Source organism: Rhinopithecus roxellana, chromosome 20 (assembly GCF_007565055.1).
Source record: "Rhinopithecus roxellana isolate Shanxi Qingling chromosome 20, ASM756505v1, whole genome shotgun sequence".
NCBI classification, from domain to species: Eukaryota; Metazoa; Chordata; class Mammalia; order Primates; family Cercopithecidae; genus Rhinopithecus; species Rhinopithecus roxellana.
In genome coordinates this window covers 72,206,685-72,226,613 of record NC_044568.1, presented here as the reverse complement: position 1 = coordinate 72,226,613, position 19,929 = coordinate 72,206,685, and the positions used below count along the sequence as shown (strand labels likewise).

General features: G+C 62.6%; 2 protein-coding genes across 11 annotated transcripts; one reads left to right on the top strand and one right to left on the bottom strand.

The window, feature by feature from the left end:
- Positions 1-1,539: 1,539 nt before the first annotated feature.
- On the bottom strand, positions 1,540-7,604 carry LOC104681491. Of its 7 annotated transcripts, XR_004055357.1 has the most exons (5): positions 5,654-6,507; positions 5,235-5,313; positions 5,076-5,155; positions 2,293-2,869; positions 1,540-1,816 (listed from the first exon to the last, which is right to left on the bottom strand). XR_004055357.1 is itself a non-coding variant. In XM_030924551.1 (3 exons), exons 1-3 carry the CDS (start codon positions 6,478-6,480, stop codon positions 2,708-2,710), a joined length of 1,068 nt encoding a protein of 355 aa, XP_030780411.1. In that variant the 5' UTR covers positions 6,481-6,507; the 3' UTR covers positions 1,540-2,707. The 7 variants fall into 7 exon arrangements, 1 of the variants encoding a protein (XP_030780411.1); XR_004055358.1 differs by lacking the exon at positions 5,654-6,507 and adding an exon at positions 7,218-7,604 and having other exon boundaries at positions 5,076-5,313; XR_004055354.1 differs by having other exon boundaries at positions 5,235-6,507.
- SOX8 (SRY-box transcription factor 8) lies at positions 6,440-12,994 on the top strand. 4 transcript variants are annotated; one of them, XM_030924548.1, is made up of 3 exons: positions 6,440-7,341; positions 9,519-9,956; positions 10,702-12,992. In XM_030924548.1, exons 1-3 carry the CDS (start codon positions 6,690-6,692, stop codon positions 11,385-11,387), a joined length of 1,776 nt encoding a protein of 591 aa, XP_030780408.1. In that variant the 5' UTR covers positions 6,440-6,689; the 3' UTR covers positions 11,388-12,992. The 4 variants fall into 4 exon arrangements, with proteins under 4 accessions (XP_030780408.1, XP_030780407.1, XP_010386091.2 ...); XM_030924547.1 differs by having other exon boundaries at positions 10,636-12,992; XM_010387789.2 differs by lacking the exon at positions 6,440-7,341 and adding an exon at positions 7,680-8,359 and having other exon boundaries at positions 9,724-9,956; positions 10,702-12,994.
- The last annotated feature ends 6,935 nt before the right edge of the window (positions 12,995-19,929 follow it).

The following is a 19,929-nucleotide window of genomic DNA, read 5'->3' as shown; positions in this document are numbered from 1 at the left end:
CATTTAGATACAGGTGTGTCTTATTCCCTAAGAAGGCGTTTCACTTAAAAACAGAGGCTTCTCCGCAGACCCAGAGCAAGTTGCAGCGGCCAGGAAATCGGCCAGATGGGGCCTTCCACCCTGCAGCTCAGCGCCCGGAACCCGGGCTCTGCCCTGAGCGCCTCACACCAACCCAAGGCGGGAGGAGGAGGAGGGCGTCCTGAGTTTGCCCTGTCAAGTAAAAACTCTAAGAAAAAAGCCAGGCTGACCCAGGAGAGGCCTGAGGGAGTGGAGATGAGGCTCAGCCACCCCAGGGCTGCCCAGTGCTGGAGGAGAAGAGGCTGAGGAGGAGAGTGGGGAGAGGGGAGGGAGGGAGGGGCTCCCCAAGAGCGTGCAGGCTGAAGACTGGGCTGTCTCCCCAGAGACCCACCAACAAGCCTGCCCTAGGTGGGACCCTGTCCCCGCCATCCCAGCCTGCGCCAGCACGGCCTCTGGCACCCAGGCACACACAAGCCCATGGCTGGCCATGCTCCCAGCAGCTGCGGGCCCACTTCAGGGAGGAATGAGCCCCTGTCGGCACCTCGTCCAGCTGTCCCCCAGCACCCCGGCCTGGCAGCTCCTGTCGCATCGGGGCCATTGTCCCTGGCATGCGGTTGCAGCTGTCTCTGGCACCCACAGGAACCCAGCGTGGGCCCGAAGCTAATCGTGCACCGTTCATTTACCCCAATTTGTCATGTCCTGAAATCTGTGTATGGAAGGGGAGCCCAGGACCCATTGATGCTAACATCTGTCGCCGCCTTCTGGAAGGGTGGTCAGTTTGGGCAGATCCTACCGGGAATGTCCAGCGGGCAAACCCCCCCCCCCCCCCCGTGAGGCTGGCAGGTGCGGGTGGGGGCTGAGAGAGCAGGTGTCATACCATTTGCTGGTTGTCCTGGGACCATGACTCACAGACGGCTGTTCTGCTTGGCTCACCCTGTCCTCTCCCTGCATCCTCAGCTACAGGCCACGAGTGCTCCCACCCCTGCACCCCAGAAGGAGCCGCAGCTCCATGTGACCCTGCAAGCTGGCAAGCCATGGTTTCTAGGCAGAGCGGAAAGCACAGCACCCAATGTGGTGATGTTCTCTGGTTGCAGGGCCCTGTGTGAGGAAACGAATGTGTATTTTTTTTTTTTTTCTCTAGGAATCATATTCTGCACTGGAAGAAGCCTTGGAAGTTGCTTGGCCCAGAGGTCACAAACCAGAAGTTGCTTGGCCCAGAGGTCACAAACCAGAGCCCTGCGGACTGACCTCTACCCACAGTGCAGTTAGCAGTCAGTGTAGCGGTCACCAACGGCCACAGTAATGCTGCATAACAAACAGCCTCGGAGCCCAGTGTTGTGTGTCACCGGGTGGTGCTACCCAAGCCCAGGCCACAAGAAAGGCAGGGCAAAGGCAGAGCTGGGCCTGTGCCTTCTGTCCTTTCTCTGAGCCTCTACAGCAAAGCTTTGCTGAAGGCTCTCATCTGAACCGAGACCACGGAGGAAACACATTCAGAAAAATGAATACTTGGGAGACAGCAGAGACATTTTTACAGGGTGTGTTTTAATTTGCTTTTGGCACTAATGGGTCTCTGGAACGTTCCATCCTGGCCGGGGAGGTCAGGACCTGAGCGACCAGAGCCCTTTTCGAGAAAGCAGGTTTTCCTTTGCAGCATGCTTATTTCAAGCACCATTTTCCCTCCTGGTTATACTTGAAATGGGGCTCAGTGTTGGGAGGTTTCAAACGTGGACATTCCGGGCAAGGAGCCTCATGAAATCTCAAGGTTGAGTGTGGAAGGACGGTCACAGGTCTTGGCAGCCTAAGAGGGCACAAAGGCTGATTTTTCTGGAGTCAGTCCTCTCCTGCTGATGGGCTGAGAGAGCCCCCCCAGTCCCCATGTTCCTTCTCAGAGGACCTCGGCCCCCCCGGTGCCTGGGCCAGGGATGGGCTGGGGGCTGGGGCCCAGGAGAGCCAGGGCCTGGCATCCTACAAGGGCCCAAGGGCTGAAATGGGGCTGGGGTCCCTGGATCTAGGGGATGAGGGCCTAGAATGAGGCTGGGGTCTGGGGTTCAGTGGCGCGAGGACCAGGAATGGGGCTGCGATCTGTAGTCTGGGTGTCTGGTGTCAGATAGCACCCTCCCGTACAGGGCACAGAAACCCACATCTATACTGCAGGGTTAGGGACAGCATTTACTGCCACCAACGAAAGTGTTGACTCCAAGTCACAGACACCACCCCTAGGCTTGGCCTCTCTCGGCAGGAGATGACACCCGCTGGGAGGTCCTTGGTGCTCACCTCTCCCTGGCTGTTTGGAGTCCCAGGGTTCCTGCCCGGGGATGTTTCAGGGCTGCAGAAGGACCCTCTGCCCACTGTCAGATGAGAAGTGCGGAGAGCAAATGCGTGCTGTTGGCGCTCCCCCCACCCGCCACTGAGAGGGGAGACGGATGGGCCCAGCCGGAAGCTTGGGGACCCGCTCCCAGCCTGGAGTGACAGACGCTGAGCAGCAGGAGTCACAGCTGTTCCCAATACATCCATGATCTGGGTGTGCACCTGTCGCTGGGGAGAGGGCAGCGCTGGTCTCCATGCTTTGAGCTAAGCATCGCCCGCTCCCCGAATCCTTTCCACATGAGAACAGCCCGGGCAGGGGTTCTCAGCAGTCAGTAGCCACTCCCGCCAGCGCGGGTTCACGGATCAGGAGGCTCCCAGTGTGTCAGGGGGGCAGGAGGTGGAGATGGGGAGGGCTGGGCTGGAGACGCTCATCCTCCGTGGAGGCCAGGGGCATCAGGAGGACCAGGAGGATGTCTGGGCTGCAGGCAGAAGTGAGCTGCAGCGGGGCCAGCTCTGGCCACAGAGGGCCCAGAAAGCACTGCTCCTGCAGGGTGCCAAGAAAGGCTCACTGAGTGGTTTTCCACTGCCCTGTGAGCGCCGGGAAGCTCAAGGCACAGACAAGGCCAGTTCTCAGGCAGATGCCACCCCGGCCAACAGGCCAGCCTTGACCCAAACCGGAACTCGTGTCCCAGCTGGCACTGTCAGCAGCCGAGACAGTGAAGCACAGGGAGCTACAACCCAGCCCAGAGCTCCAAGTGTGCACGGACAGGAAGCTGACTCCCGAAGGGGGTTTTGAGAGGGGTCCTGCGAACTCTCCTCTCCCCTGGAGACCTATCCGGGGGTGGGGCCTTTCCCAGCCTCTGTTCACAGCCTGTGCCGGCCCAGCCTGTAGTCACTGTACTCTTGCCAGACCAGCCGTCATTAAAAGCACCAATTAATCTCCCAGGCTGTGCCAGGACGCTGCCAACTGCCCCACGGGTGCTCGGGATGCAGGGGCTGGGAGGCCCGGGCCAGGGCTGTGCACACACTGGTTGCCAGCGGGTTCACGCCTGCCCAGCCCTCCCTGTGCTTCTCACACAGCACAAAAGATGGGCCGCCTGCCGCAGGAGGAGGGACGGGTGGGAGGTGGATGGTGGGGGACAGGGGAGGATGGGCAGGGAGGGACGGAGGGGGACAGGGAGGACAGGCAGGGAGGGATAGGGGCCTCTCCAGGGTGGCATTTTCCTGGGCAGCCCTGCTTCCTCCTCGGGCCCTGGGCCCAACACACACACCACACACACACATCATACACATCACACACACCACACACCATACACACACACCCTGCACACATGCACCACACACAACACATACACCACACCCCATACACAAATACATGTGCACACCACACACACCACACACCATACACACACACCACATGCATCATACACATGCACACACACACCAGACACCATGACACCATACATACACACCCTGCACACATACACCACACACAACACATACACCGCACCCCATACACAAATCATACATGTGCACACCACACACACCACACACCATACACACACCACACATACCATACACACACCACACACCATACATACACACCCTGCACACACACACCACACACATCATACACACACACCACACACACACCACATACCACACACCATACACACACACCCTTCACACATACACCACGCATCACACACATGCACATCACATACACCACACACTCCATACACACATCATATACATGCACACCACACACACAGCATACACCATATACATACCACATGCACACTCCACACACATATATCATATACGCCACACACACAGCATACACCATGTACATACTACATGCACACTCCACACACATATATCATATACACCACACACATCATACACATGCACACCACACACATACATCATATACACCATATACATACCACATGCACACCACACACACATATATCATGTACACCACACATATCATACACATGCACACCACACAGCACACACCATACACACACACCACACACACTATACATGCACCACACATACCATATATGCACCCCATACATACATCCCATACCCATACCACACATTACATGCCATACAAACACACACACCACACACACATATCCTCACACATACACCAAGCACACATACACACGAACCCAGGCGCCTCCGGGGTTGCCATCCCTAGGAGCCACGGATGGGGTGGGGTCATCTCTCGTCTGGAAGCGTCCCCCAGGCCATCCCTGCCCCATCTCATGGGCAGTAGAGCCTGCCCACCCAGATTCTTCCCTGCAGCTGCCCTTGGCGCCCAGGCCAGGGCATGTGGAGCTACCAATGTCGTCTACACCAGCTCTCCATGCCCGGCACTCATGGCCAGGGGACAGCCCTGGTCCAGGTTCCCCCATCAGGTCCTCCCCTTGAAACTGCAAGGCCCACTAGCAGGTGGTGAGGTCAGGGTGGGCGGGGCCATGCAGACAGGGCAGAGCCATCCCCAGCTGAAGGGCTGGGGCAGGGATGGGAGACAGGGGAGGAGTGGGTGCAGGTCCCCCCCCGGATGAGGACATGGGCCCATCAGGTGGACTCAGAGGTGGCTCTGATGGCTGCCCCTCCACCCCTGGGTCCCTCTCTTATCATCAGACACTCTGTTCTAGCTTCCCCAGGGAAAACGCTGGCCTCTCCCTGCAGGTCAGAAGCTTCAGGGCTCAGCTTAAATGACACCAAAGATGCTTTACCAGACCATCCTTCCTGAAGTCCCCGCCTCTGAGAGGTGCTTTTGGGGCTAGCTGCCCGCCTCCCTCCACAAGGCCAGCATCTGCAGGACAGGGGCTGTGAGGGTGGTCCAGCTCCGTCCTGTGTGGGAAACTGCCTGGCACACAGCAAGTGCTTCATACCTGGCGACAGTCAAACCACTTGACACCTCCCTCTCTGAAACCCCCATCCTGGCGTCCAGTCAGTCCTAGTGGCTCACACCTGCGGAGGACAAAGGCATTTTCCTGGGGACTTCAGGGTAGACCAGAGACGATTCTGGAAGGGATGCTTCTGGGTGCCACCCTGTATGGGGACCCTCACCCACATATACTGCCCTCCTGGGAGTGCAGCAACACATCCTCAGCTGGCTGGCCTAGGTCCCCCCCTCCCACCGCAGCGACTCCCCACCTCCCCACCCCTCCCGTGGCAGCCTGCACGCCCGGCACCTCCCCTGGTGGTCACTACAACCTGGGGAAAGGAGCAGGTGCTGGTGGAACCCAGGGCAGGGTCTCGGTTGCACAGACCACCGTGCCCCCGAATCAGGCCCTGGACGCCTCCCCACCTCAGTCTCCCTTCCTCCAGGGGCGCTGGAGTCCCCCACCTCTGTCCCAGGGACCCGAGGCCTCCCTGGTGGGTGGAAAGCCGGGAAGAGGCCGCCCTGCCTGCTCGCCGACCTAATGCAACTTTGTTTTTCTTTGGCAAAGAGGAGCTCTCCATGGAGGTCCTCACCCGGATAGCACTGTGAGCCCGAGTGGACGGTGTCTGCTCTCCCAGGGGCAGGGGGTGGAAGGTGGCACAGTTTGGGCCGGGCCGCCCACCCTCACTGCCTCCACTTAAACCCCCACTTCCGCCTGCCTGCATCCCAGGCGAAACAGATGAGTTCCATGAGCGCCCCAGGCCATTCTCTGAAGGCCACGGAAGGATGCGGGACCCCGAGCGGGGGGCAGGGCCTCCAGAGAGAAGGTGCACTGCAGACGGAGGTGTGGGTCTTCCCAGGCAGGTGCCAGAGCCAAGCGAGACGGTGGGGCGGAGAAGAGAGGGCAGGCTAGGCTGGCAGCCAGCTTCCCACCTACGATGCGTGGAGTCTCCCAGCGCGCAGTCCGCCTTCCCAAAGCTGCTTCCTCTGACCTGGCCAAGGGAGGCTGCAGAGATGAGACTCCCCTCCCGGCAGGTGGCACGGCCCTTGCTCTTCAGCCCGGAGGTCAACACTTCCTCCGAAGGCCTGGCCCCCTCAGCTCCGCGCCAGGCTCGGGTTTCCCAATGCAAAGCAACAGCGGCCCCGGGGTCTGCGGACGGGGGAGCACCAGTTCTCGGCCAGGCCAGAGTGGCGGTAGGAGGCGAGTCCTGCGCGGTCGGTGGCGGCCCCAGGTGGGTGCGGTGCGCGGGCATGAAGCGGCAGCGCGACCCCCGACTTTGCATCTGGACTTCTCTGGTAACGGACCACCTTCTTCTGCCGGCCGGGCCGGGGAGACCGCGTGGCTCAGGGGCTGCGGCGGCCACCGGCCCGGGCGTGGGCGCTTTAGGGCGGTCGGTCACCCGGCTTTCGCGGGCCGCAAGCTCGGAGACGCGCGTGTTCCGCGTTGGCTGCCTGACCCGAAATGGCGCAACCCCGTCATCTCCAGCGCGCTGGTCGAAAGTATCCGAGCCACCCTCGGGGACGGCGGGGCCGAGGCCACCTAGCGGGGGCGGCCTTGGGCGGGGACCCGGAACCGCGGCTGGGCGCTCGCCTCGGAGGGCAATGTCCCCTCTCCGACCCCGCGGTCCCCACCAGGGCAGCACACCCCGCCCTCTCCCCGCCTCCGCAGGCGCCCAGGGCTCACAGGCTCGGAGCGGCCTCCGCCTCTGCCGGACCACCCAGGGCCGCCCCGCCGGAGAGGCCTCCCCGCCCCCGAGCTCTGGGTCACGCCCGGAAGGCCCGGGGCCCCCGCGTCCGGCCACGCCATCCGCCCGGCGGCCCCAGGGACTCAGCGCCGGGTTCAGCGCAGGCCCCGCCCAGCACTCCCGCCCCTCCAACTGCCCGGCCCCCGGGACCGCGCCCCCGCCCGCGCTCTCCACGCTCGCACCCTTATGGGGAGGGCGGCCCGGGGTCCCCCAGCTCCGGGCCGCGGCCCCTCGGCGCGCGTTACCTGGACGTGCGCTGCCCGCAGACTCTGGACGAGCTGGGCCTGGGCGTTGCGCGGCGGAACCGACCCTGCCTGGACCGCAGGCAGCAGCTGACCCCGCGCCACCGGTCTGCGGGCGAGACCTCGGGTGCGAGACGGGCTGAGTGTGTGTGTGTGTGTGTGTGTGTGTGTGTGTGTGTGTGTGTGTGTGTGTGTCGGGGGAGGGGCCAGAGGACCCGCTTCCTAGCTGAGCCTCGGGACAGGGGGCGGACTCCTAGGAGCCGCGCGGCGCCCGCAGAGGAGAGGGAGCGCCGGAGATCCCCCACCCCGGCCTCCCTGCCCTGCTTCCCTTCCCGGGGCTCCGGAGAGGGGAGCTCCAGGCGTGGGGCGCCGGGTCCACGTGGTGCGGCGCCGGGCGGGGCGGGCGGGGGCGCGGCAAGAGCGGCGGAGCTTTCTTTATGGGTGGGGGGGCGGGGGCGGCCGGGCTCCGCCTCCGGGGGATCGGGGCGCGCTCCGCCAATGGGCAGCCGGGCGCGGGGCGGGGCCGGGGGGCCGCCGCTTAAAGAAACTTGTTGCGGGTCCCGGAGCGGGAACCGAGCCTCGGCGGCGGCGGCAGCGGCGGCGGCAGGGGCGAGGGTCGGGGCTACCGCGCGGCGACCTCGGGTCCCGGAGCGGCCGCAGGGCAGCCCCGGGCGCCGGCCCTGGTGCGCGTCTCCGGTGCGCGCCCCTCCGCGCGCGGCCCCGATGCTGGACATGAGCGAAGCCCGCTCCCAGCCGCCCTGCAGCCCGTCCGGCACCGCCAGCTCCATGTCGCACGTGGAGGACTCGGACTCGGACGCACCACCGTCTCCCGCCGGCTCCGAGGGCCTGGGCCGCGCGGGGGGCGCAGTGGGGGGCGCCCGGGGCGACGCGGCGGAGGCGGCGGACGAGCGCTTCCCGGCCTGCATCCGCGACGCCGTGTCGCAGGTGCTCAAGGGCTACGACTGGAGCCTGGTGCCCATGCCGGTGCGCGGCGGCGGTGGCGGCGCGCTCAAAGCCAAGCCGCACGTGAAGCGTCCCATGAATGCTTTCATGGTGTGGGCACAAGCGGCGCGCCGCAAGCTGGCCGACCAGTACCCGCACCTGCACAATGCCGAGCTCAGCAAGACGCTGGGCAAGCTGTGGCGGTGAGTACCGGCGCCCCGGGGGCGGGGTTCGGAACCCTGGCGGCCCCTTGTCTCGGACTGCGAGCTGGGGCCGGAGGTGGCGGCCACACGCAGGCTCCAGGCTCTGCACCTGGGGCGGGTGTCAGGGCGGATCCCCGTGGAAAAACACCCTCTGGCCAGTCGGGGTCCAGCGCCAGGTATGGGAGTCGAGGTCCGTGGAGGGCAGCGCCTGGGGTATCCACCCTCGTGGCGGGTGCGCTCTGGAGCCAGTTCTCCTGGCGGGGAACACCCTGAGGAGGGCCATGGCTGGCACCCCGAGGTACCCTCCAGCTGCTGCCAGTGGCCCCAGCCCCGGGAGGCCCACCCGGCACGACAGCAAGCTGCATGCGGCTCTCTGGAGGTGCCCCCGCCTTAGAAAGGGCTTAGCTCCTCCGGCTCCTGGACCACCCATGGGGAGGGAGTGGGGCAGGCGTGTGGGTGGGCATCAGGTTTGCCTGCGAGTACCCTCCCTGCAGCTTCTCTCTCCTGGCCACTCTGTCCGAAGCAAGGAGGGCAGGAGTGGAGATGATGGGGTGCCTCGTGTGCACGCCTTGGCGTGGTGGAGCTGGCCAGTTTTCCAGAAATTAGGACTGCAGTGTGAAGAACTTGTTGCTCAGGACAGGCAGCCCTCACCAAGTGTTGAGTTTAAAATAGTTTTCTTGGTTTGGGGCTCTAGTTCTTGTATCCTGCTCCTCACCTGGAAAATGGGAGCTTGGAGCTTGCATATCTGCACCTCCTGTCTTCTGTCTGGATCTAGGGCGCAGGCATGGGGCGCTGTAGACTGCAGACCCCTGCTCCCCCAAGTCCTGCCGCACAGGCGGTTGGAGGTGAGCCTCGAAAGAGTCCCAGGGAATGTGTCCTGAGGCTCAGTGAGGACAGGCGCCTGGGCCCTGCCCGGGCTTCTGGGTGTCTGGGAATGGAGGGACAGCAGCCCAGCTGCCCGCTGGAGGCCGGCACTGTTCCCGGGAAGCCTCGCTTTTGTCCACCGCCGGCTGGGTCCTGCACGCCTCCCCCGCCTCCCTTAGAAAGCCCCAGAGGGAGAGAACAGCAGGCCCGGAATAGGGGGAAGTAGAAGGAGAAAGGATGGGAGGTGTGGGCCTCGTTCTTTGGCTGTCATAAGCATACCAACTTCCCCAAACAGGCGCCGCGGGCTCCTGCCAGCCGGTTCTCCCAAAGGGGTTTTGCTCCCTGGTGCCACAGGAGGCCCCGGAGCCTGCGGCAGGCGGGTTTCTGTGGTCAGAGCCTCCCGGCCGTGGCCTCTGCTGCCAGTCCCCCCCGGTGGTGTGTGCCCATGCCAAGGGCACAGTGGGTGCCTTGGCCATCCCTGCCTCTGCCCTGTGCTGCAGCTTGCTGAGCGAGAGCGAGAAGCGGCCCTTCGTGGAGGAGGCAGAGCGGCTTCGCGTGCAGCACAAGAAGGACCACCCCGACTACAAGTACCAGCCACGGCGCAGGAAGAGCACCAAGGCCGGCCAGAGCGACTCGGACTCCGGTGCGGAGCTGGGACCCCACACTGGCGGCGGTGCCGTGTACAAGGCCGAAGCAGGGCTTGGAGATGCGCACCACCACGGCGACCACACAGGTGGGCTCCAGACCCCCGGCATATCTGGGGGTCCCTGGTGCGGGAGGCAGCCGTGGGGTTTCTGACTGAGATAGGTGCACGATGGTGGAGGGGGGCAGGCGCCCTCGAGAGAACCAGGCCTTCCCCGGGTCCCCTGAAAAAGCTCCCAAGGCCCCGGCCACCTCTGTTTTTGGTGTGCAAGGGACCCGCTTAGGCGCCTGGAGTGCTGAGGGGCTGATAGCTTCGCTTGGCAGGGACCCCGAGAGGTGGTGTTTTTTGCAGCAGGACTCAGTCGAATGCGGGCTCCTCTTCCCACACCGAGCCGCTGCCCACACGGCGCTCAGCAGCCCCGGCTTCAGGGCCAGACTGACAGGGTGGAGTCCTGCCGGGGCCTCGGTCAGGCTGGCTGACGCCCGCCAGCCTCAGAGTGCTTGGCTGGCCCGGGGAGGAACAGGGTCTGTGTGGTCCCCCAGCGCCCTGTAAACGCCAGCTCTGGCCAGGCTGGGTCTGTCGGCTTCTTCCCCCCACCTTGGTCTCTGGGAGGGGCCTCAGGTCTTCCCATAGCACAGCGCTTCATGGAATTTTCTCGGCCGAGGAGTGAGGTCTAGGTCTGACTTTGCTGGAATTTCTGGGAAATGTAAAGAAACAAAAAGCCGTTGATCCCCCCTGGCAGTTAGCGCGGGTGTCCCTCCCCTTCCAGCCTGGCCGGCCCCACCCGCCCCACAGAAGCGGCATTCATCCCTGAAGCCTGCTCTCCTGTCCCCAGGGCAGACCCACGGGCCGCCCACCCCACCCACCACCCCCAAGACGGAGTTGCAGCAGGCGGGCGCCAAGCCGGAGCTGAAGCTGGAGGGACGCCGGCCGGCAGACAGCGGGCGCCAGAACATCGATTTCAGCAACGTGGACATCTCGGAGCTCAGCAGCGAGGTCATGGGCACCATGGATGCCTTCGACGTCCACGAGTTCGATCAGTACCTGCCCCTGGGCGGCCCCGCCCCACCCGAGCCCGGCCAGGCCTACGGGGGCGCCTACTTCCACGCCGGGGCGTCCCCCGTGTGGGCCCACAAGAGTGCCCCATCAGCCTCCGCGTCGCCCACCGAGACGGGTCCCCCACGGCCGCACATCAAGACGGAGCAGCCGAGCCCCGGCCACTACGGTGACCAGCCCCGAGGCTCGCCCGACTACGGTTCCTGCAGCGGCCAGGCCAGCACTGCCCCGGCCGCCCCCACCGGCCCCTTCACCGGCGCACAGGGTGACTACGGCGACTTGCAGGCCTCCAGCTACTACGGAGCCTACCCTGGCTACGCGCCCGGCCTCTACCAGTACCCCTGCTTCCACTCGCCGCGCCGGCCCTATGCCTCGCCCCTGCTCAACAGCCTGGCCCTGCCGCCCTCCCACAGCCCCACCAGTCACTGGGACCAGCCGGTGTACACCACCCTGACCAGGCCCTGAGGGCCCGGCTGCAGGGAGGGACTCGCCGGCATTGGGGGGCAGCCTTGTCCTGGCCTGACAGGATGGCCCGGCCTCCAAGGCCTCCCAGTGTGTATGGCCAGGGCAGGCGGGCCGTGGTGGCTGAGCTCCGTCAAGTGCCTGCTGAAGTCTGCAGGGAAATGTGCTTGCCTCCCGTGGCCCTCGGCCTCCAGATGGCCACACCTCCGCCAACGGACGAGCTCTCTCTCCCTTCTCTCTTTCTTTTTGAGGTGGCGGGATGATTCCACAAAGAAGGGCCGCCGTTTGGTGCCTCTTCTGTGAGGACTGGCGGCAACAGCACCTTCGGTTTGCATCTCGGTAGAGGAGAAACGGCAGCACAGCCCAAGGACCAAAGGAGGGGGTGGCAGGGGCCTTGCAGGTCGCTCTGAGGTCCAGGCTGGCCTCGGTGCTGAGAACCCCTGCACGCGTGGCCACATTCCCTCGACGACGGCTGCACGGGCTGTCTGGGATCCAGGGTGTCTGTCTGCAGACCCTCTGGGACGTGTCTGCTCCAGCATCTCCGGGACCCGCCTGTCAGATCTGAGGCGTCTCCTTGCTGGCAGAGTGCGCCCACGCAAGGTCTGGCTGGGATTAACACATCTCTCTTTTATTTTTATGTTTTTGATAATTTTTATTTTTGAAGCTTAAATGTGTTTTTTTTGAAAGCTGTTAAAGATGTATTTATGTTCTGTATTATTTTATCTTTAATTAATTAGGTAATTTGGGCAAAGAGTAGAATTTAAGAGAAAACAGAAGCTGGGAGGCTTCCCTCGAGGGCAGGCAGGAGGTGGGGTTGCAGCTGTTGGCCGGCATCACATTGCTCAGCTTCTGGGAGGCCGCCCTGGAAGGCCTGGAGGTCCCAAGGTCCCTGGGAGGACTGGGCCCCTCATGCCTCCAGCTTGGCAGCTGAAAACCCGAGGGAGGAGAAGGGACTTGCCTTGTGGCATCTCTGATCAGGTTGGGGTGCCCAGCACCCAGTATCAGTTTGGGGTTTAGGAAGCAGGACTCTGTCCCTGCCCACGACTGTGCCACGTGGTAGGACACATAGGACACAGGAATTTCTGGGTCCCTGCCCACGACTGTGCCACGTGATAGGACACAGGACCCAGGAATTCCTGGGAAGTGGTAGCTTCAGAAGTGATCTTGGCTCGCAGGCTCCAATGCCACGTACCAAGCTGTGAAACTAAACCTTCTCCACTAAACGTCGTTAGGGCCTTAGTTCTTGACGAATAATACCTGATTTACCTGCACTGCTCCCCTGTGTGCCGAGCACAGAGCATACGATAGCGCCTACTTCACGCAAACTTGTGCCTTTAAACTTTGTAAATTTAAATACACCCGAGAAGTTGCTTCTTTTTACTTTTTCTACTTTTCCTACCTTTTTGTAGAAAAAAAAAATAATGTCTCTGCTTCTCTTTCTCTGGGAGTGGGGGCAGGGAGCCGCCGCAGACCTGTTTTATGCAGCGTCTCCCTCGGCACCGCGTTCGGAGGACGCACCCTCACTCGCCTGCTGCCTTCGCTTCTTTCTGACCAACGCTAACTTTTGTACAGATCGATCTGATAAAATTAAACAAAGTGCTTTTTATGAACGTGGGCTGCATTTTGTGTGTCGCTTTGTGTGAGCCTGGGGCTCCCGGGGCGAAGGTGTCCAGCAGAGGCAGGATCAGGCCGTGCCACCCATCCACACGGCTGCTGGCCTCACCCCCGTGCCCTCCACGCCGGGCGGCAAGGAGGGCAGCCACAAGCCCACCCGGACCCCGAGCGGCAGGGGCAGCCCGTGGTGCCGCAAAGCGTCAACAGGTTTCAGTTGGAATGGAAACACCTGTGTCCTTCGCGGATCCCGTCGCGGCCTCTGGGAAGTGAACTCCTCGTCTTCCTTCCTGGAGAGCCTCCTTGGTAGGCAAAACGGGTCCAGATGGGCCCGATTCGGGGCTGTGTTTTTCCTCCCAGGCGAATCCCAGAGCTGGTTTCTGGGTGGCTGTGCAACGCCGAGAAGCCGACGGCATCTTTCGGGCCTTGGCAGGGAGCCAGCCTGGGAGCGGATGAAAGTGGCCCCTGCAGGAGCTGGCAGAGCTGTCTGGTTGGAGGAAAGTTTGTAGGGAGAAAATGGCTGTGGGAGTGACAGCCAGTGAGGGGCAGCCGGTCCCTTTGCCAGGCCTCCGGGGCACCCGAGGCTGGTGCGGGCGCATCTCAGGGCTGGGGGCTGCCCCCAGAGTGCAGAGACCCGGCTTCTCAAGGCATCTCGGTCACAGGAACCCAAGTTCGAGGATGCACTGCTCACAGGAACCCGAATTCGAGAGGCAGCTGCATCTACGATTTTAACAGAGTGGCCTGGGTAGGGGGCCGCCCACCCCGTCTCCTTGCCCGCCTGGCTGCCCTGCCCCTCACCCCACAGTGGGGATCCCGTTCCAGGACCTGCCAAGAGCAGCGGGGGAGGGGCTGTCCGGATTTATGGCGGTTCCTGGGGGGTGGGGTGTGCCAAGCCCCGCAGGCGAGGAGGCTGGGAGAGGGGTGCCGAGAGCCAGGTTCACAGACACCCATGGCCTCCACAGAACCGGCCCAGCTTGTCCTGTGTCCAGCCAAGGGCTGTCCAGGCCCACATGTCCCTCAAAGCTCACACATTGACAGACCACCTGGGGAGAACCCAGCGTCCGGCTAGCCGGCAAAGCCAGCTCTGCCCCTGGGCTGCCCTGGGACACGCTTTGGGGCTTGCCAGGTTCCCAGGGGCTGGGAGGCCCTGCCAGTTTTGTGTGAACTTGGCAGGGCTGCTGCAAGTTAACTCCTGGGGGCCCAGGCCGTGCGTCTCACTGGCATGTGCCCTGGGGGTGGAGAACCTCATGTCCCTGTCCTGGGTGTGCCTGGGTCCCGCGTGTGTTCCTGTGGGTTTTCCAGTATCTTGAGTTTCGTGAAGTCAGGGAGTGCTACCCTGTCCTGGTGCGTCCACACCCTGCCCGGCTGAGAGGCGCACGGACACCTCCCCCTGCACAGCCCCGCCCTTTGTCCCTGTCCCTGCCATCCCTCCTCTCCGTGGGTCCCACTCTGGCAGGGCTTATGGCTTCCACCTTCGGCACTGGATGCTGGCCCTGGGAGTCTCCAGGTGCTGGTCCCCCTCCCCCAGTGCTGCACGGAAGAGGCGGCCGGAGTGGGTGACTCGGGAGTCAGGCCGCTCTGCCCTGGTCTCCGGCTGGTGGGGGTTTTGCTGGAGACGAGTCCTCCAAGAACGCCAGGCTGACAACGTTGTTTCCAAGCTGGCATCGTCCCAAGCCCAAGCCTCCCTGCGCCTGGTCCTCCCAAGAGTGTTGCGTCCCAGGGCAGGCCAGCCAGGACAGTTCCTCATGTTCCACGTCCTCACCCTCCAGAAAGCCTTGCCTCTGATCTCAGCTGAACAGAAGGCCCTGTTCAGCCCCAAAAGGGGAAATGGCATTGGTGATCCACCCCGGATTCTGATAGACTGGAAAAGCCCCTCTGGTCTTCCTGGGACAGAAGTGGCCTTAGGACCAGGTTATTGGTGTGGCTGTGAATTCACAGCTGCGTGGCTGTTCCTTCCCAAGAGGGCCTGTGTCCTCCCAGCAGCTGCCTGGGAGGGGCCTGAGGTCCCACTTGCCCACCTCTCCTGGGCAGTGAGATTCAGGGACCTGCTCGGTATGCTGTGCCGTTGGGCCACAGTCAGGACCATCAAATACTGGGTGTTGTGGACCCGGGGTCCTGGCCTGCTGTCGGGACCCCAGTCTTGCCTCCCCAGCCCAGGACGAAGGACCTTTCTTGACCCCATCTCTAGCTGCTCTGGACCTGCTGGGGTTGCGGCTGGAGGCTTGGGGGGTCGTGCTTCCGGTGGTGACGCCATGACCACCAGACTCCAGACAAGCCCTGAACACCTGTGTGGATGGCCGCTGTGTGGACGGCTGCTGTGTGGACGGCCGCTGTGTGGATGGCCGCTGTGTGGATGGCCGCAGGGCACATTCCACCGGGCTCACAGCAGAGCTGTGCCAGTCAGGACCCAGTCTCAGGCAGCAAAGCCAGCACTTGGTTTGAATCCCTCAGGGGCAGTGTAGACCCCAGATGGAGATGGGTGGCCCCCCAGCGACTCAGGCAAAGAAGCACCCCTGAGGAAAAGAGACGCAGCTCAGCACTGCCCCCAAGCTTCAGCCGGGCCCTTCCTGCAGGACCCAGGGCTGCCCCCAAGCTTCAGCCAGGCCCTTCCTGTAGGACTGCAGTGGCTTCAGACAGGTGACGGAAGCCAGAGGCTCAGATCGCCTGCTGCCCAGGCTCTGCCAGCGACAACACGTGCTTGTCTCTCCTGGGACCAGAGGCCCCACCCCTGCTCCCCACAGCCTGGCTCTGCCAGCCCAGTCCTGAGGCCACTGCAGACAAGGGGGCTATGGCCTCCTGATTACTCACTGGCCCTCGGCTGCCTGGGAGCTGCAGGGACCCACCCGGGCCTACCACCTGGGAACCCCAATATTCCCAAGAGCTAGGGGAAAGGGAGGGGAGGGGAGGGAAGGGAATGGGGCGCTGGCTGTCCCTCCACCTCCCATCTGGCGTTCAGAGGCGTCATCTAACGTCCCCGGCATCCCCTCTCATTCTGGTGTCCCCTGTGTTCTAGAGGAAGCATAGACTGTGTCTCCAGGATGGGCTGTGGGAGCTGTGGAGCTCCCAGGGTGGCAGGAGCCCTCCGTGGAGAGGGGTGGGCCGTCCTGGAGCAGAGCAGTGTGGGGCCAAGCCCTGTGTCTTCTGCTGCTGCTTTCTGACTGTGGAGCAGATGGCCTCCTCCGGGGCCTGGGCTTCCTCACCGGCACGATGGGAATGGCCCTGGAGCTCTGGGGAGCTTGGTGAGACCAGGGCCTTCCCCTAGCAGTGCCCCCAGGTACCTGACGGGCCGTCATGCTGTTGGTGGTATTACGACCACCTCGGGCCACGTGATGACCTTTTTGCTTATCTGCAAAATAAGGTGGGTTTGGCAGCAAGAAAATCAAAGTGAAACTGGTGAAGGAGGTGCCGGCCTCCTCCCCAGCCTCACAGCCTGGGGACTCAGATCCAGTGGGCGCCCCTCCTGCTGCCTCCTGCTGTGTCTGGGGCATCCACACAGCCACCCCGTGGGAAGGCAGGATGGGCTGCTTGCCAGTTGACCTCCTGTGCCTCAGTTTCCCCCATGACCCCGAGGCGATGAGAGCTCTGCTGAGCTGCCCCAGGGATTAACTGAGCTGGGCTTGGTGTGGCTGTGGCCAGCACGCTGGTCCTACCCCTCTTGTTGGTCAAATCTCAAGCTGACTTGTCCCAGGACCCTGGGTCCTGTGTGTGGCAGACGCTCCTCCCCACCCTCCCCAGCCCCCGCCTTCCCCATGGGCCCAGGTTCAGGACTGGGGGACTTGCTCCAGCCAGGGGATCGTCCGGGATTCCCAGGTCCAGGCCCACTGAGGTCTGCCACGGACAAGCATAGACGCCCAGGACCCCCTTCCTTGGCAGCGCCCAGATGGGCCCAGGCCCGGCTTCTCCCCCAGGGCAGCTGGCAGCTGCATAATCCCTGCTCCCCCAGGGCCCTGGCAAAGGCCGGGCACCCAGCCCAGGAGACTCCACAAAGGGTTAAGGGGCGAGGGCGGCTGTGCCCGCAGTGGGGCGGGGCCGCCGGGTTGGTGCTGGGCCAGGAGCACGGGCGGAGGCGCTGCATTTTAATGAATCATTATTGCCGGTGAGGCCTTTGTCTTTCTTTATCCGGTGCACAATAAAAGAATTAATTAGACAGAAAATGGCAGGGCAAGGAACTGACAAGTCATTACGGGCTGCTGAATGACCGATGAGATGCAGCCGGGAGGCTCTGGCCGGCTCCGGAATGATAATGGCCGGTGGGTGCTTTGTATGCACGACCAGCAGGCCTCTGTGCCGGGCACTGTGGCGCTGCTGTTGTGGCCGGCAGACCTGTGGTCCTGCCTCTCTGAGCAGGGCAGGGAGTGGGAATGCCGGCCAAAATCTGAGTGTGAATTTCTGGGTCCAGACACGGCAGTGAATGTTCAGACGTGGAGGGGACTTGGGCAGATGGTTCTGTCCCTTGGACCTGACTTCCCAGCGTGGGAGCAGACGTGGTGGTGGGGTGTGGTGGGGGAGGTCTGCACACTGCAGGCAGCAGGGGTGTGGGGAAGGGAGGGAGAAGAGGCGAGGAGAGGGGAGCGGAGTCTCAAAGGACCTGGAGAAGCCCTCCCCGGAGCCAGGCTGGGCCAGCGTCAGCTGCTGCCACCATGGTTACTTAGACGTCATCGGGAAAAAGGGTCCCCCGAGCCCCCCCGCAGACCCGGGTCTCCCACTCAGAGGCTTCAAGCTTCTCGTGGGTCTGCAGACTTCCCCGTGAGCAGGAAGCATCCAGAACAGAGCCGCCCAGCCGGGAGGGCGGAGGGAGAGGCTGGTGGAGGAACATACCTGGGGTCCTGCTGCCTGGCTTCTGTGTGGGAGGCTCCCGTCCTGGCCCTGTGATCTGTGGCCCGGGAGCTGGATTCAGAAGCTGCCTGGAGTCCCGGCTCTACAGCTGTCTGCTGCTGGAAGGAGCCTGTGTTCCCCAAGCTGGGCTGTATGGAGGGGAAAGGCCCAGACAGGTTGGAAGAGGGGCCTCTCCCCTGGAGGGTGATGGGGACGCCAGAGGCCTCACTGGGTATGTCACCCTCCAGTCAACAGCCCTTCCTAGGCTGGGTGTGAAGAGCAGGAGACATTCATGCTGTGGGCTCCGCCGCGCAGCAGCCCCTAATGTGGCTGGCCTGTCCACCGGGGGCCGTGCCAACATCCTTTCCTGCAATTGGCACTGAGGTCCTGGAGAGGGACACGGGCAGCCCCGAGAGACGGATGAGAGAGCACATCACACGCGCTATTCTCTGTTCACAGACTCGAGCCCTGGCCCGGCAGCAAGGCCATGTCCAGGAGCTGCTGGATGCGAGTCCTGGGCCTGTGTGACCCTCATGGGGAGGGGGCTCCTCTGCCCAGAGGACAGTTCTGCATGCGGGCAGGGACCTGGGGGTCTCTGGATAGAGGGGCCTGAGATGGGTGGGCTCCACGCAGAGCAGCGGCTGGTCCTGTTTCTGGGTTCTGAGCATCCTGCGGGCACTGCTCGGCATCTGGACACCATGGGACAGTGTCACTATCGTTTCTGACACTCAGCCTCTGACTGGGCATGCACCTGTGAGACGAAGGTGGGCCTGGACACCCTCCGCATCACCTCCAAAGACAGGGATCTCTGCCCTCTTCCAATTTCTGGGGTCACTGTAGTCGCCCAGGGATTTTGTTTGCTAAAGGAAGGGGTGGACAGACTGGGTGTGGTGGCTCACACCTGTAATCCTGGCACTTTGGGAGGCTGAGGCGGGTGGATCACGAGGTCAGGAGTTCGAGACCAGCCTAGCCAATAAGGTGAAACCCTGTGTCTACTAAAAATACAAAAATTAGCTGGGCGTGGTGGTGGGCGCCTGTAAGCCCAGCTACTCGGGAGGCTGAGGCAGAAGAATCGCTTGAACCCGGGAGGCCGAGGTTGCAGTGAGCCAAGGTCGCACCACTGCACTCCAGCCTAGGTGACAGAGTGAGAGTCCATCTCGGGAAAAAAAAAAGGACGGGGTGGACAGAGGTGATTAGAGGGCCTGGGGGACTGGCTCTAGAAACCCACATCTTGTACCTTTTCCCCTGAGAGGAAAAAGGGTGTCAAGGAAGGGTCAAAATTCATCCTGAGGCGCGGCATCCTGTGTCTAGGGGTTCAGACAGAGAAAGGAGTGAGACACTCGGCTCCCCGAAAACGCCCTGGTGTGTACGGCCTTAGACAAGCTGCTGGCCTCTCTGGCCTCAGTAGCCCATCTGCAAAATGCGGAGAATGGTGCCCAACTCCCCAGCAACAGTGCTCAGAACACAGGATGCTGGTGGGTCAGGTGCTTAGCACAGGGTTTGGTTAGAAACAGCCGCCCAGCACATGTCACCTGAAGTTGTCACTGAGCCACAGGGACAGGATTCACACCTACATATGATCAGCAAAGAGTCTGCCTGCTGGACAATGGTGGTATATACTCCGTACACCTGCCCATCCACCCAACCGCCCATCCACCTACTGCCCATCCACCTACCTCCCATCCTCCACCCATCCACCCATCCACCCACTCACACATCCACACACCCATCCATCCACTCACCCATCCATTTACTCACCCATCCATCCACCCGTCCATCCACTCACCCATCCATCCACTCACCCATCCATTTACTCACCCATCCATCCACCCATCCACCCACTCACCTATCCACACACCCATCCATCCACTCACCCATCCATTTACTCACCCATCCATCCACCCATCCACCCACTCATACATCCACACACCCATCCACCCACTCACCCATCCAATTACCCATCCATCTACCCATCACCCACTCACACATCCACACACCCATCCATCCACTCACCCATCCAATTACTCACCCATCCATCCACCCATCCATCCACTCACTCATCCATTTACTCACCCATCCATCCACCCATCCACCCACTCACCTATTCATGCACCCATCC